Raw genomic sequence first — 17,060 nt, 5'->3', positions numbered from 1 at the left:
TGTCTCATTGTTCTGCATAAATAGTGATTTCCATGGCTTTCCATTTGTCCTCTCTATAGATTTTTCTCCTTTGGTGCATCTCATTGCTCATTTTCCTCTACTTCTTCAGAAGACTTAATGTCAACAACTTGGAGGAAATCAGCTAATAATACCTCTATTTCTCCTCTGGCCTTGCTAGCTACCACTATCCCCCTGCCATGGACTTTTTATCCCTGCCAGTAAGACCTGAGCTCTTAAACTTTTTGTTTCTGCAAGTGGGTCATTAAATTTGCCTTCTAGTTTCAGTATATGGCTTGAGGTTCATTAATATGCATGGTATCCAACAGGTTATTTATGCCAGGGCTTACTTTGAAATTGCCTGGTTGGAATCTGTGTGTGTGTGTGTGTGTGTGTGTGTGTGCGCGCGCACGCGCGTGCGTGTGTGTGTGTGTGTTTTCCCCCAAGACTATCTTCTGGCAATTTTCTATTCACTTTGTTCTTAACTGATGGATGGTATGTGGCTCTTGAAGTCAATAGCAGTTTTAGTATCATCTCAGGAACAATCTCCCTTAGCCTCCTCACACTGTATGAGGTTATCCTCCTCCATACTCTCCACATAATACAGAAAAAGCCTTCCAAATTTCTCTTTGGTCTGCAAAACACTATTTGAAGTAAATGGGCAGTCTATAGAATTGGGAAAATTTGGAACTGGAAGGTTCATGAGAGAGAGAAAGTCAGAGTGAGTTGGGGTGGGAGCTCAAGCAATATAAAAGAAAAGAGAAATGAGTGAATCAGGCAAAACCATGGTGAGGCAAACACCCAACCCTACTCCATCCCAAATTCTTCACTGCATTTAAAGTGTTTATGTTAAGTCCTTTGCAAGTTTACGCTTTTTTTTAAGCTTTCAAAATCATCGTAAGACTGCAGGTAGGTTGACCTCCTTGGTGGACACTTGATCCTTCCTACCCATGACCTATACAGAGAAGACCATCTCTTCTGGCTCCTGCCCCCTATCCTGAAGCCCAGCCTCCAACACTGAACTCAGAACTCACTCACACACGGTGAATATTCAGCTAAATCCATTTCTTCTACATAACTACTCATGTATATAAATAAAAAATAATATTGACTCTGGGCTTTTTGTATTTTGGAGTACTAGACTGTGAGTTTCTTGAAGAAACTACCAGCTCTTTTTTTTCCCCTGTCCTTACCTCATGGTAGCTAGGATCCTTTAGCCATTTAAAGAATACCTGGTAGCTTAAATTGACTTTTGCAAAAAAGCAGGTACATTTCAGGGAAAGGACAATAAAAGAGAGAGGGAGAGAAAGAGAGATGGTGAAACATGATTAATGGCCTAATGTTCTCTACCAGATGGAAGTGTTTTTAGCTGTTGAAGCTCAAGCAACCCAAGGCCAAGAGTGTTGGAGTTATCCTAAGGAATGTAAGCTCCTAAAGAAAACTTACTCATCCTACAAATTGCTGGCCTAGTAAAATAGATTTCAAGGTATGAGTATTCGTTTTTTCCAGAAAGTGTAAAAGTAGAAACAAAGAGTAATGATCCTATAAAGATTTTGATGCCCTAATCCCCAGAACCTGTGAATATGTTACCTTTGCAGATGTTGATGATGGCCACATATAGAGAGATGGGAAGATTATCATAAATTATCCAGGTAGGCCCAATCTAATCACAGAAGCCCTTAAAAGCACAGGACCTTTCTCAGTCTTGGTCAGTGAGAGAGAGAGATGTGACGACAGAAACAAGATCGAAGAGATGCAGCGTTGCTGGCTTTAAAGAGGAATGAAGAAAGCCATGAGCCAAAGAATGAAGACCGCCTCAAGAAGGTGGAAAAAGCAACAAAACGGATCATGCCCCAGAGCCCCCATAAAGGAACACAGCCCTGCCAAACCGGAGAGATTATTCTGACTGAAACTATTCCTCTATTCCCTCTTTCACTCTTCTCCACTTGACTATCTTTTCTCATCTTTAAAGATTCAGTACAAACTTCCTCTTAAAAAATCTGTTTTGTCGATATAAGCTATAATTTTCCAAAAAAGTGGGGAGGACAATGTCATATTCCTTATAAGTGTAATTTGAATGATGGAATTAATTAATCATAATTTGATGGACTATAAAAATAAAGGACAATAAAACAGTATTCATGTCACTGCTTTTAAAAAAGAGATTAACAGGCTAGGCGCGGTGGCTCACGTCTGTAATCCCAGCTCTTTGGGAGGCCGAGGCAGGCCGATCATGAGGTCAGGAGATCGAGACCATCCTGGCTAACACAGTGAAACCCTATCTCCACTAAAAATACAAAAAAAATATTAGCCAGGCATGGTAGCGGGCGCCTGTAGTCCCAGCTACTCAGGAGGCTGAGGCAGGAGAATGGCATGAACCTGGGGGGCGGAGCTTGCAGTGAGTCGAGATTGCACCACTGCACTCCAGCCTGGGCAACAGAGGGAGACTCTGTCTCAAAAAAATAATAATAATAAAAATAAAACAAAAAAAGGATTAACAGCACTCATGAGGATCCACCTACATTTACATTCATAAACTCCTGCTTTTCTTCTTCTCCTCTATTTGGATGCACATGTTCACATGCACACATGCACACACACACACACGCACACAAGTCAGCTCCACACAGCCTGGCCATCAAGTATCAGTTTATGGCTATTCAAAGTCAGACAAGTGAGCAATATATCTTGCTCCGTGATCAAGGGTATAGACGGAAGGGAGTCAAAGAATGAAACCAGAAAATGTCAAGGCAAGTCTGAAAGGCACAGAAAAGGTTCCAAAACAAGGCATTTAAAACCAGAACCAAGGTTTCAGAACTAAACAACTCACGATATGGTGGTTTTAAAACATATCCACAAATACTTTGCCAATCCTTTTTCCAAATGGTGAAAACTAATTCCACTCCAGTTGAGTGTGGGCTGAAATGAGTCCCTTCTAATGAACAGAATATGGCCAATGTGAACAGCATCTGATCAAGCCACAAAAGATATCACAGCTTTCTCCTTGCTCTCACTCTCTCTCATCACTTGTGGAGGATGCCAGTGGCCATGTCATAAGTAGCCTAAGGAGAGACCCACACAGTGTGGAACTGAGGCCTCCTGCCAATAGCCACATGAGTGAGCCATTTTGGAAGCCAATTCCCAAGCCTTCAGACAATTACAGGCCCAGCCAGCATCTTGACTACAACCTCCTGAGAGTCACTGAGCCAGAACCACTCAGCTAAGCTGCTTTCAAATTTCCAACCATAGAAATTATGATATAACAGATGTTTGTTGTTTTAAGCCACTAAGCTTTGAGATAATTTATTATATCATGATGGATAGCCAATATACATGAGATACAATCCTTATACCAGAAGTTACACATTGGAAGTCAAGATCTAGATTCAGTCTACAAATATATTTTCTTCAGCTCATAATAGTGGGATTTTTTTTAATAAGCCAACATTTAAAAATCATTACATTTCATTTAGAAATCTAGATTGCCAGTCTCTCTAAAAAAATTTAGGAGATTTCTAGCAACACAAAGTCCTGCATCCCACCTCTGGTAACAAGCAGTGAAAGCTGAGCACCTGCTATACAAGAGACACGCTGTCCCTCGTCCACCACAGCCACCACCAGAGACTATTCATCTCCATACTGACCCCAGAGGTCCTTGCCATTTAGATGGCTTCTGCATTGCTATTTAACTTTTAGTTGAGAAATATTTCCCAGTTCCTATATCTTTATCAAAAGTAGGAAACAAAAGATGTACTGAAAGGTCTGTGTGTTTTCAAGAAATCCAGGAGAAAACTTATTTCTGAGCGGAAATGAAGAATATTCCTGCATATCAAATATGCCACTGTTGTGTACCTGTGCTGAATACATACAGTTTAAGAACACATTTTTCATCCCCTGGTGGTTTTGCTCACTAGGCTAACTGACTGGTCCCTGTAGGTAATGGGTTGGCTAAAACTGCTTTTTCTCTTCCTGGACCCTTAGAAATGGAGCTAGGGTAAGGCATATGAGCATGTTAGATCTGGTCCTTCAGCATCTAAAGGTAGCAGCCAACATTAGACCTTTCCTCTCATATTGCTTGTTTTCAGAAGAACTTCAGTTTTAGGAAGATACTATAACATCCATTAAATATTTTTCTGGCTTTGTACTTAGAATAATTGTTGAGCCTGAGTATGTTACTGGTTGTTGACTCAAATTATGTCTGACTACAACCATCTAGAATAATCAGAGATAGTTTTAGGTGCAACCCCTACTTTATCATAAATGCATGCCTTTTACTATTACTAATATTTCTGTGAGGGTCAGCAAACCACAGCACACAGGATAAATCTGGCCCACTACCAGCTTTTATAAATAAAGTTTTATTGGGACACAGTCACACTCATTTATTTACTTTTTTGTTGTCTGTGGCTGCTTTCATACCACAGTGGCTGAGCTGAGTAATTCTGACAGAGACCTTACAACCCACAAACCTAATATGTTTACTATCTAGCCCTTTATCTCTAGCTGACCCCTAACAAGAATGATAAAATACAAATGTTTTGGTGGTCAATAAGCTGAGAACTCATTGTGCTTCAAAAGAATACAACACAGGAAAAGGTAAGTTCACCATGCTTTCTCCAGAAAATTTACCGATCACTCATAGTCAATAACCCTGAAGCTTTCTTTACCTTACAAATGGACATAAATATAACTGGTTTTAAGTTGAAAATGAACTCACCGTGGCTAGTTTCTGAACATCTTCATCTGATGCTCCCAGAGACGCCAGACCTATTTCTTGTGAAAACTGAGCAAACTTAGGATCCGCAAGTAGTGGAACATGTCCCAAGAGTTCATGGCATGTATCTCTGACAAAGACATCACAAAGACATGTTGTATAAGAAGCTTTAAATTACCACTGGTAGAACACAACTTAAAATCCTAAATAAGACCTTGTCACTATAATTAATTAGTTACTATAGTTCATCAATCCTTGGACTTTTTAATCATTTTAATATGTCTGAAATCCCAGTGCATCTCATAATCAACAGCAATTAAAACATATGATATATAATATTTTAATAACATAAAAGCAAGTACCATTTTCAAGTTCTTACTATATGCCAAGTACATGGTAGGTGTTTTGTTGTATGCATTATCTCTTTTATTCTCAAAATAACCTTAGAGAATTGAAGTAACTTGTTAGCACAGGATCCTGTAGATCACGGATAGGAAAACAACAGCCATGGTCCAAATCTGTTCCATTGCCTGTTTTTGTAAAAAAAAAGTTTTACTTGAATATAGCCATGCCCATTCACTTGTGTATTACCTGTGGCGCTTTTGACCACACTGCAGAGTTGAGTAGTTGTGACTGAGATCATAGAGCCAAAATAATTAATTAGCTGACCCTTTACAGAAAAAAAATTGCTGTTTCTTGCCATAGATAGTGAGGAAGGCAAAATTGGAATCCAATTTGTCATGATTTTTAAACTTTTGCTGTTAACTCTTAAGTTGTACTGCAACTCTGTTACACTTTGCCAGGCAATGGGTAACGGGAGAGGATTCTATTGTCATCATCATCAAAGTAGCTTTTCCAGTAGATGATTTATACCTCTAATATAAGCAACTTTCTTGTGATAACACACTATAAGAATCTCCCAGTTCTCTGCTTTGGTTAGCCTGAACTAGGTAATAATAGAAGCCTGGAACCCCTCTCATTTGTCTGAGCTTTCATTTGGAGCCAGATAAGTGGGCAAAAGACAGGTATCTTTCACAACAATACAAGGCAGATGCCTTCCTGAGTCATTGCCATGAATAATGAACTGTTCCATGATACCAAGCTGTAATGGAATGAATTCCCCTTATGGTTGTCTGGGAATGGATTGAGATGCAGGAACATTTTAAATTACTGACCAAAAAAAACACCAATTACCTAGGTAGTAATTAAAAGATATTTTTGATTTCACTTGTACTCCTCTGAAATCTATCACTTCAAATAGGTGCTAGAATACAAATACCAGGTGCTACCATTATCACAATTATAAAGTATGTTGGATGGTCACACAGTTGAAGCAAATGAATGATGGTCAAGGGCCAAGATTGATGCCCACATAAAATAGATAGCATCATTCAATCACTCAATCACTCAATCAAAAAGTCTTATTCTCACAACCCAAACCATATCCCCAACCTTGGCCAGTTACTTCATAGAGAGCAGGTTGAAAGGGCAGCCAATTGAGAATAGTGAACAGGATACTGAAACAAACTCCAAATTCATCCCTTGTCAACTGTGTCAATAACTTCCTTTTTTGTACATGAACTGAATTGAATTTGTTTTTTAAAAAAAAAAGGAATATGAGGTTGTTATTCTTCAATCGCATTGCTTATGGCAAAGAAGCAGATGCACTGGATTTCAGGGTATAGGGGCATTTAAATGTAATCCAAGCCCTTCATTTTACATATGAAGAAATGAAAAATAAAGAAGAGAGAGAGAATATACTGAGCTCCTACTATGTACCAGGTAATGTGCTAAATGTTTTCAAGTCACATTGGTAACTGAATCTTTCCTTACGTGTTTTATAAAGGAATAATAAATATAAATAAGAGAAGCTTTATTATTCCAATTTAACAAATGAGGAAGCTAAAATTTAGTAAATCTAAGAATCTTTTCCTAAGCTACCACATTTTTAGCAAAGACAGAGACAATTCTTTTCTTTTAATCAGGATCTCCCTTTGTTGCCCAGGCTAGAGGACAGTAGTGCAATCACAGCTCATTGCAGCCTGGACCTCGTGGGCTCAAGCAATCCTCCCACCTCAGCCCCTCAAGCAGTTGGGACTACAGGCACATGCCACCACACCTGGCTAATTTTTTGTAGAAATGTCAGGGGTGGAAGTTGGGGGGGGGTTCCTCACGATGTTGCCCAGGCTGGTCTTGAACTTCTGACCTCAAGCAATCCTCCCACCCCGGCCTCCCAAAGTGCTGGAATTATAGGCATGAGCCACTGCACCCAGCCCAGAGACAAGGTTCGAAATCAAATTTTTTGAACTCCAAACCTACACTCTTTCAGCTCTCTGTTGTTTCAATTTGTAGATATGGTGTAAGCAAGAAAGGGGCTGGGGCGTACATAGCTTAGGCCATAGGAAGAGAGTTTAGTCAAGCTAGCTAGCACAAGTAAGAAATGTAGTCAGTATTTCCTAAGTCTCTTTTCCTCCAACTCAGTGCTTCTCAACTTTCCAAATCACTTGAGGAGTGTTTTAAAAATACCGAATGACTAGGCCCTGCCTTAGACTAATTCAATCAGGCTCCCTGAGATAAACCTGAGCATTTTTTTTAAACTCTCACCAGGTGATAATAAGACACAGCCAGGGCTGAGATTCACTGTCATAACTGATGACTCTAGGAGCTCTCCTAGCAAGCTTCAAGCAACCAGTACTTAAAACTACAACTGAGTGTGATTATGTAATTGAGAGCTGCTCAATTACATAATCAAGTTTAATCCCACTAAAATTACATCATGATACTGAAGAATAATGAAAGGTGGTGACTGAGAGGTAGATGGGTAACTAATTCCTTCACCATGTGCATTTGATTCAGTTAGAAGTCCAATACTTCTAAGCCGGGAGTGGACCCTATGGACTCATTCTTCTGATCAATTTTTTAAAAGGTCATGCCACCTGTGCCAATATTGGAATTAAGATCAAGTAACCCACCATGGAAAAATCTGAACACCTCCATTGTAGCTCATGATGTAAACGCTAAAGAGCTCCCACTGATCCAGGCAAAAGATGTGGCAACAATAATTTTAAATTAGTCACTATGTCAACTCCAAGAAAATACTGAAGATGATGAGTATTCTCTCATTGCATAAACAAGATAAGCAGAAACTAAAGTAACAATTATAGTGAATGCTTACTATGAGCCAGGCACTGTGCTAAATGCTTGATAACGTAAGAAGAGAATAGGGTAGGTCAAAGCTACAGTGGTGTTAGATGCTTGGTGCAATACGGAATCTACCTTTGAACTTGTTAAATACTTGAAGAAGGCCAATCCAAAAGACAGTCTTCTGTCTACTTAGATACTAATGGAGTCCAAAAGCTTACTGGTAGAAGGTAAGGTGAAAAGTTAGCAGTTAGGAAAATACTAGAGATCCAAAGACATTCAGGAGTCAGTTCTCCATGGTAGAAAAAGGAGCTATCACCTGAGTGTTAAGATGTCATTATCAGAAACCTATAACTCACTAGCCAACTTAAGAACCTTTAATACCATCACAATGACAAAGTAATCTAACTACACAAAGAAGAGGATAAAAGAAGTTACAAATTTGGAAGAAAAGAATCATACAATACAGCAGAGTGAGTTATATTGTTTCATTAAGAATGAAAGCCTGAAGCGAGATGTCTAGCAGAATTATTAATGGAACCTCAGAGATACCCTTTGCTCTATTACAAGTAGAAATGATCATGCTGTATTTTGCTAGCTTGTGCCCTCTTCTCAGCTCCATTTCCATGCAGAGACCCTGAGAAAGACCTTCCCTTCAGATTCCTGAACAAAATGTGGACACAGTATGTCATGGGGCCAAGACTTTGAGCACCTGTATTTCAAGACCAGGAACAAGGTTATTATATTTTATGTCTTTGGTGAAACATTCTCAGAAATAAACACCATATTGTTCTCTATCCCACTGTCTTTGGCCAAGGTACATGTAGACAAAGGAAATTGAAGTGCCTGGAAACTCTTCAACCAGAGAGCAAAGATTTTTAACATTACTAATAAAAGCAATTCATTAACTTTCAAAAGTTTACATTTTTTAGATTCTCTGAGACCAGAGGAATTAGAAACTGAAGTGACCTCCACTGTTTGGGGCAGAAAGGGGTTCCAGGCTATGGGGAGTCTGAAGGAGACTGCAGACCGCAAAACCTTCTCTCTAACCTCTGTACCAATTAAGGTCCGCTGGGCTGAAATTATGCTATTAAACTTTATTTTACAAAGTGCAAATGCCACTGCGCTGGGTCCTGCATGTAAAGTAGTTTGAGATCCTACTTTGGTTGTATCATCCACAGCCGAACCCCTGAGTATCTAATTATGAACAGATTTCTGATGTGAGTTCACAACTATTGCCTTATCTCACCAGATCTCTCCAAAAAGATTCAATTATTTGGCCATACTTGCACCTGTCAGCACATGCTGCCTCCAATCTCTACATCAGCAAACTTTTCTCTTTTTAACTCCCATCGCTTTGATACATTTTTGCCTGAATAATGCTTTTTAGAGTCCTTTTCACAAACGTGCTCTGTTCACTGGAAATACAAGACCTTTCAAAGCTGTTAACACTGTAAAACATCATGTCTCCTTTTTATTAAAAAAAAAAAAAAAGCAAGAGCTGATATCAGACACTAAACTTTTGCTGCTCTAAATTGGAATCTTCTCTGATAAGCCCTGCTAGGGGGATTCTAAAGCCTGCAGAAATAGGTCCACAAAGGAGCCTCGGTGAAATGTCTCTGGGAAATTCTTAACTCAGTCCAAGAAAGTAGCCATCATTTTGCTATGAAGAAATAAGGGTTCTGGTTGTTAAGTTCAAATTCAAAATGAGTCTGGCATTTTTCTCCTCTTATCAGTTTTCAAAGCTGACTCCTTGCACTACATGTTGAACAACTCCTTTTTATTTTTGGTGTAAATTAAAGCCTTTACGAGGCATTGAGTGAGCATCCAACATTTGCTTCCCATCCCAAATCTGCACATCTGTCTTTTAAAACGTATTTCTATAGGTTTTGTTTGCTCTAAATGACACAGAAGCCAACACTTTAGCTAAATCATGAAGAGAAGGAAAGGCAGATGAGTGGGAGAGGTGGAAAGTTTGCATTAATAAAAGGAAGCAGGAGGATGAGCTGGGAGGCAAAATAGGGTGCGTTTTTCGGCTTTCACACAACATTTGGTGGGTAAATGCAAGTAATGTGGGATAACACACTGGGATGCATTGCAGACAGGTGACTTGGTTTGCTTTCATTGCATAAGATGATAAGGGGAATTAACTTGGTAGTGAGGCAACTTTCTCTCAGGGCTTGTTTTGGAGCCATATACAGAGTTTCTTTAGTTTCGATTTAAAATAGCATACTATAAAATCTGACCCAGATAAGATTTTAGGCAATTCTTATGCTCACTCCTTCTTATATTCCTATCATAGTATAACTACAAAGTCACTTTTTTCTTTTTTTTTTTTTTTTTTTTTAAAGTCGGGCACCTGGATGTTGCCCTGGAGAAAATCTTCTTTGCTTTTTCCCTTAGGAATCACATGGGCGTGCACTGATGTTTCTCTTCTTTATTACAATTCTTTTAAGACTGGCAGATATTATAGTTGTCTTTCTTAAAATTTAGTTCATTGTGTGCCTATTTGTACCAGGTGCTATATTAGGAACTCGGGCTTAAAAGTAAACAAGGCATAATCTTAGAATAACTCCTAGCAAAAGTCACCATCTGGTTTCAGAAAAAGGCAATCACATAGCAAGTACAAACTTTCCTGATGCATCAAAAGAAACAATTTCCAGTTCTTAGAGGGACCACAGAAAGACTGCAATGGAAATTCTGTTTGGTATGTCACTAGCTCCCTACTGATATAGCTTAGATATTTGTACCCAACCAAAATCTCATGTTAAAATGTAATCCCCAATGTTGAAGGTGGGGCCTGGTGGGAGGTGACTAGATCACGGGGGTGGATTTCTCATGAATGATTTAGCACCATCCTCTTGGTGCTGTCCTCAGGATAGTGAGTTCTTCCGAGATCTGGTCATTTAAAAGTGTGTTGCACACCCCCTCTAACTCTCTCTCTCTCATTCCTCCTTTTGTCATGTGAAGTGCCTGTTCCCTTTCTGCCTTCCCTCATGACTGGAAGCTTCCTGAGGTCTCCCCAGAAACAGATGCCACTATGCTTCCTGTGCAGCCTGCAGAACCATGAGCCAATTAAACCCCTTTTCTTTATAAATTACCCAGTCTCGGGTATTTTTTATAGCAATGCAAGTATGACCTAATAAACCCACCATTTCTGAAGTATTTCTTATTTCTTGGAGAAATAAGAGATATTTAACTTTCTCTCCACCTCTTCAAGTTCAGTGTATTAAGAAAGCAATATAACACAACAGTCAAAAGCATATACCCTAGTGTCAGACTTAAGTTCATCTCTCATATTCTTTTGTAGGCAAATTACTTAGAGCAGCACTGTCCAATGGGACTGTCTGCAACATTAAAAATGTTTTGTAGCTGTACCATCCAATATAATAGCCACTTGACACAGGTGTCTACTGAACACTTGAAATGTCACTAGTGCTACTGAAGAACTAAATGTGTACTTTTATTTAATTTTAATTAATAAATGTAGGTAACCACATCTTACCATATTGAACAGCACAGACATAGTGTTCTCTCATCTATAAAATGGAGATTGTAAGATTTCTTCTCTCTTACATTATTTTTTCTCTTATTGAGATGGAGTTTCCCTCACATCGCCCAGGTTAGAGTGCAGTAGCCCCATCTCAGCTCACTGCAAGCTCCGCCTCCCAGGTTCGAGATTCTCCTGCCTCAGCCTGCCGAGTAGCTGGGATTACAGGCACCCGCCACCACACTCAGCTAATTTTTTTGTATTTTTAGTAGAGACGGGGTTTTACCATGTTAGCCAGGCTGGTCTCAAACTCCTGACCTCAGGTGATCTGCCCATCTCGGCCTCCCAAAGTGCTGGGATTACAGGCGTGAACCACCGCACCGAGCCATCTCTTACATTATTAAACGATGTAGTAAGAGAATGCATGGAAAATCTTAGTTCCCATCAGTTAGGTATTATTATTCATTACATTAAATTGTATTTATATCTAAGCCTATCATACTTGAATAAGTTTTGCCCTTTGAGAAGGTACTTTATCACTTAAGAAGGAGTAAGTTTCTCTAGGATAGAGATTAGGCCATGTTCATATTTGGGTCTGCAGTGCTTAGAAAAGCCTAGCACATAAGATATGCTCAATAACTGCTTTTTTAACTCAACTGAATAGACCAGGTGATGCTGGGGCTCTATTGCTCCCAATAGAAGTGAATCCAAGTGAAACTCAAGTATGGTTTTCCTAATTTCCAGTGTCACATAAAGGCTTTGGACCAGAACTTGGTTTTGGTATTTTCTAGTTGTGTAACCTTAGGGAAATTACCTGACTTCTTTGAACCTTGGAATTGCCATCTGTAAAATGGTGACAATCCTGTTGACCTAATAGAGATGAGTAGGATGATGCCAGACAAACAGAATGTGTTTGGGAAATGTCTGCTTCCTCTTTCCTTCTCTCTTGTGGTGGAGAGAGAAGATGTAATTCTCTACACGGTAGTAAAGAGGTATGAACAGTGATTACTTCTTTCTTGCATAAAATTCAATCATTTTGGATTTCTTCTTCTGAACTTGCAATTTAAAAATGCAATTACTCCTGGAAAAATTTCTCCCTGGTCATCTCAGTCTTCCACACCTGAAAATACATAATGAACTTCTCCCTGACTACAGAGCGCTGGAGGAATATAAATTTTGATTTGGGCCAGGTACTTCTGAGTGCTAATTTTGGATTATGGGCTCCACACAAGGAAAACAGAACTGGGTGCAGGGGTAGGGAAGAGTGACATAAGGAATCCTGCTTTGAATCGGCAAAAAAAAAAAAAAAAAAAAAAAAAAGAAGAAGAAGAAGGGTGGCTGAAGCATTGAAGCCTTATCCCAAGTCACTACAGAAAACAGCCTAAAAGAACAAAAACAGGGTTCCAGCAGACACTTAGATGCAATTTTGGTTTCACACTGCACATTTTAAATAATGTATAGGACTTTTAAAATGTAGAATGTATATTGTTAGAATGCATAAGCTCTTGAGACAAAAGACTCTATAAGAAGCCTCAGGGGTTATTTTTGCTTTTAGGCACTTCACAAAACTAGACACAATATTATGATTGAAAACTTGGGAGTCCAGGTCTAGGAACATGGCCTTGTAACTAAGGACGCACTGGAATTTTATGATGCACATTAGCCCTCCACATGAATTTAAGAGGTGCCGAGTAAGGGTGGACTTACTTGGTATTTTTATAAAGCTTTTTTCTCTCCAAAGATCAAAGTGTTATTTCATCATCGCTCACACAGGGAGGTTAAATGGCTTGCTGACAGTCACGCTGGGAGCTGAGAGTGGGGCCTACATTTCTAGGCAGGCAGGTCCTTCTGCCTGAGGACACAGCAGTCTCCTATGTGTATTACTGCCCTTTCAGAAGGTACTTTAGCACTTAAGAAGGAGTAAGTTTCTCCAGGACAGAGGTGAGGCCATGTTCATATTTGGGTCTGCAGTGCTTAGAAAAGCCTAGCATATAAGATATGCTCAATACTGTAGAGAGGTGCTGTCCCCTTCTTTTTTCCAGTGAGACAGCAGATGCCTTCTCCTCTTGATAAATGGGGCAGACCAACTGTGACCTTGTGAAGATCAAAGGAGAAGGTGGGCCTCCAAGGAACCAGGAAGTTGGGCCAAGGACTGGATGGAGCAGCACAGCACTAAACTATATAATAGCCATAAACAGTCTTATGGTTCTGGCAAATCAGGGTCACCAAATAAAAGTAAGGAAGTATCCCTTTCAAGGCCAGGCACAGTGGCTCATGCCTGTAATCCCAGCACTTTGAGAGGCCAAGGTGGGCCGATCACAAGGTCAGGAGTTCGAGACAAGCCTGACCAACATGATAAAACCTCATTTATACTAAGAATACAAAAATTAGCCAGTTGTAGTGGCGGCCCCCTGTAATCTCAGCTACTCAGGAGGCTGAGGCAGGAGAATCACTTGAATCCAGGAGACGGAGGTTACAGTGAGCCAAGGTCGCACCACTGCGCTCCAGCCTAGGCAACAGAGTGAGACTCCGTCTGAAAAAAAAAAAAAAAAAAAAAAAAAAAAGAAAGGAGTCTTTTCAAATCTCTTCTACAAAATGTACCATTGGAAAACAACAACAACAAAAATGCTATTCACCTTCAGCCTAGAAATAAGTTGTGAGTATTTCTGTTTAGTGTTACTGATTAACAAAATAGTGGCTAAGCCCACAGGTGCTGGTATTACTCCCGAATTTCAAACCCTGACTCACGTACTTACCAGCTATGTTACCTTGGGCAATGTATTTAACCTTTCTGTGCCTCATTTCCTCATCTATAAACTCAGAATAATAATAATAACAACTCAAAGTGTTGTAGTATTAGGTGAGTTCATCCATACATAACACAAAAAATAGTGTCAGGTGCTATTAACAGTAAACCTGTGTCCAGTTGATATATAGTAGACGTGTTTGTTTGCTATTCATAGTAAAAGTATTGTTGCTACTGCTGTTGTGGTTGCTGTCAAGATTATCTATGCTAGAGGATGGAAGGAGTTCAAGTATTTTCAGGTCTTGAGGCCACTAACATCTTAACTGGCCCTCAGTATAGCCCAAACCAGACTTCTCTTAAGTTAGAGGATGGCTACCAAACTGAGGGTATGTGTACCAGTTACAAAGCAGGAAAGGGAGGCCAGATGGGACCGGCTTTCTGGGAACATGCCATTTTCCAAGAATCACTGGTAATAATTCTGCTCTGCAATCCTGAGCAGCAAGAATGGTAATAGTGCTATGGAAAAAGCCAGGTGGATGAGCAGGAAGCTTGGCACCAGGTTCGCGTGTCCTATGGGAAAGAACAAGTTTAAGCTAAACACAGCTCGTGGGCATGCAGGTTAAACTCCATAAAGCTCTGGTTTATCCTCCCAGCTCTGCAGGAAGACCATGCTGAGATGACTTCAGCAAGGCCTGATATTAAAAACACCAACAACAGCCAGGGCCCAAGTCCCAGAACCTCTCAGGTGGGAACAAGGAAGAAAAGTTGGGAAAGAAAACTTCATATTTTTCCTCTCATTATGGACCTAGTGAGAGGCGTCTGTTCAATCAAGACGGGAGCAACCAAGCTTTCCTAATAAGCAAGGGTTAAGCAAAAAATTCATTTACTTTACTTAGAAATGGATGAAAAATAGTGTCAGAAATAATTCACTTTTATTTTCCTTATAAAATTAAACAGCAGCAATTATAAGAAAAATCACCTGACTGCAAAGCTTTTAAACAGTTATATTTAAAAATAACATTAATTGCCTCTAAACTGGTCAACTGCAACAAAAAAGATGTTCCTTAACACAAATGTGTTTCATTGTATTATGGCAATATAAGTTGCAGTATTAGTCACTGGTGCCCTGAATTATTCCTCAATGCTGAAAGTTTGCTCTTTGATTTGAAAAGTGACACCGGCAGAAAAGAAGAGATGTGTGGAATAGGAACAACACAGCAAAGGATGCTGCCTTGGCATTAGAAATAGAACACCGCACCCATATATACCAAGCTGGCAGCCAGTGAAAAGAACTGTGAGTTATCGTTCCTACCTAGCAGACTGCGCCCCCACTTTGCCTTTTAAACAGACCACTGAGGCACCTGACCGTGAACCTTAGGGGCTCACACTCTGCTAGTTGCCAGGGTTTGTGCCATCTCTCTCTCTCTCTCAATCTCTCTCTCTCTCTCTCTTTCCTCTCTCTGCCTGACTCTCCATTCCGATCCACAGGACCCAGGGTTGAAGGAGGACTGCTTTCCTGATACACTGCACCCTCTCTGCCTCGGATCTGCAAGTAACCCTGTTCTAAAAGAAGATGAGGTGGCAGGAGGGCATAGCATGAGAGAGCGCACAATGGACTTCCCAGAGAGACAAAAATGAGATCAGGGAGATTGAGAACTTCTCAAGATTTTGTTCTGCCACTGTACACATGCCAGGCGATGCTCACATAGCCACATAACTTGGAACTCTGCATCTTTCCCTCTCATTCCAGTGAGTGAGAGGGAAGGTACAATTGGAATAACTGAATTTGGCCCAGTTGATTTTTTTTAAAGGAAATTATTTGCAAACTTCCTTACCCGATTAGTGAGAACATTGCAATCACAGCTGATCAAAGCATGCAGCCAGGCAATACTGAAATGCAGATTCATTGCCTCAGGCACTGCTCAAAGGGAGAAAAGGCAAAGAGTCCATTTCCTCTTCTAGCAGATCAGTGACCTTTCAATCCAGGCATTAATGCATAGAAAAGCAACTCCTCCCACCAGGAAAACCAGAAGTCACTAATTCACCAGGGGTTCTCTATTGTCCTCCAGGCCGGAAAACTTTCGCCCAGGAAACCAGTCTAATCTGCCATCACTGTTTTTTTCTTTTGATAGATTCAGGGGGTCCATGTGAAGATTTGTTACAGGAATATATTGTGTAATGGCGAGGTTTGGTTTCCAGTGTACCAGGTTTAGAGAAGTCAGAGCCTTTAAAATTGTAAAATGTAAAAAGAAGTCGAAGATATGCTTAAAATCCAGTGTGTGTTGAAAGCTGTGATGGTAAAATCCATTCTACCAGACTGAAAGCGAAAATAAAATTCTCTTTTCAGATAATGTCTTTTTTGTTGCTTCATGCTCCTTTCTACCTGGGTCTTCAGGGCTCACCTTTGTCTCATTAGTGCAGCCTCCACTACAACAGTTCAGCAATTGAAAGCAGCTATTTGGAAGCACAGTACAAGCACCAAACACAGTAGCCAAGCTGAACTTCATAAATTGGAGAATCTGCCCTCCAGTTGGTTTTCAATTGAGGAAATGGGATTTCATTACGAAGACAATGCCTGTGAAAGTGCTTGGGCAGGAAACATCCCTCCCAGTATAGTACCCATAGATTCAAACTATGTGGCTGAGAAGGGACAAGGATTAAAAAGATCTTTACAGAGAATTTTGTCTGCATAGTATATTTCTGGAAGGATGAAATGGAAACTAGTAGCAGTGGTTGCCTCTGGAGAGGATGCACTGGGTATCAAGGGGACAGAGGATGGAAAGAAACTCACTGTTCACAGTATATACCTTTTAGTGCACTTTAAATTCTGAATTATGCATATGTATTACCTATTCATAAAGTAATAATTTTAAAAACCAAATGAATGGCCTGTAATCCCAGCACTTTGGGAGGTTGAGGCAGGTGGATCACCCGAGGTCAGGAGTTCAAGACCAGCCTGGCCAACATAGCAA

General features: G+C 40.0%; 1 protein-coding gene across 1 annotated transcript in view; it reads right to left on the bottom strand.

Moving 5' to 3' along the window:
- Positions 1–17,060, bottom strand: part of TPH2 (tryptophan hydroxylase 2) — a 94,300-nt gene that overhangs the window by 35,970 nt on the left and 41,270 nt on the right. Inside the window, exon 8 of the mRNA XM_005571552.5 lies at positions 4,715–4,841. Within this exon, the coding sequence (XP_005571609.3) occupies positions 4,715–4,841 (127 nt within the window). The remainder of the gene's footprint in view (positions 1–4,714; positions 4,842–17,060) is intronic.

This window comes from Macaca fascicularis, chromosome 11 (assembly GCF_037993035.2).
Source record: "Macaca fascicularis isolate 582-1 chromosome 11, T2T-MFA8v1.1".
In the NCBI taxonomy this organism is placed as follows: domain Eukaryota; kingdom Metazoa; phylum Chordata; class Mammalia; order Primates; family Cercopithecidae; genus Macaca; species Macaca fascicularis.
Note: the sequence above shows the minus strand (reverse complement) of the source record. Positions and strands in the feature narration are given on the sequence as shown.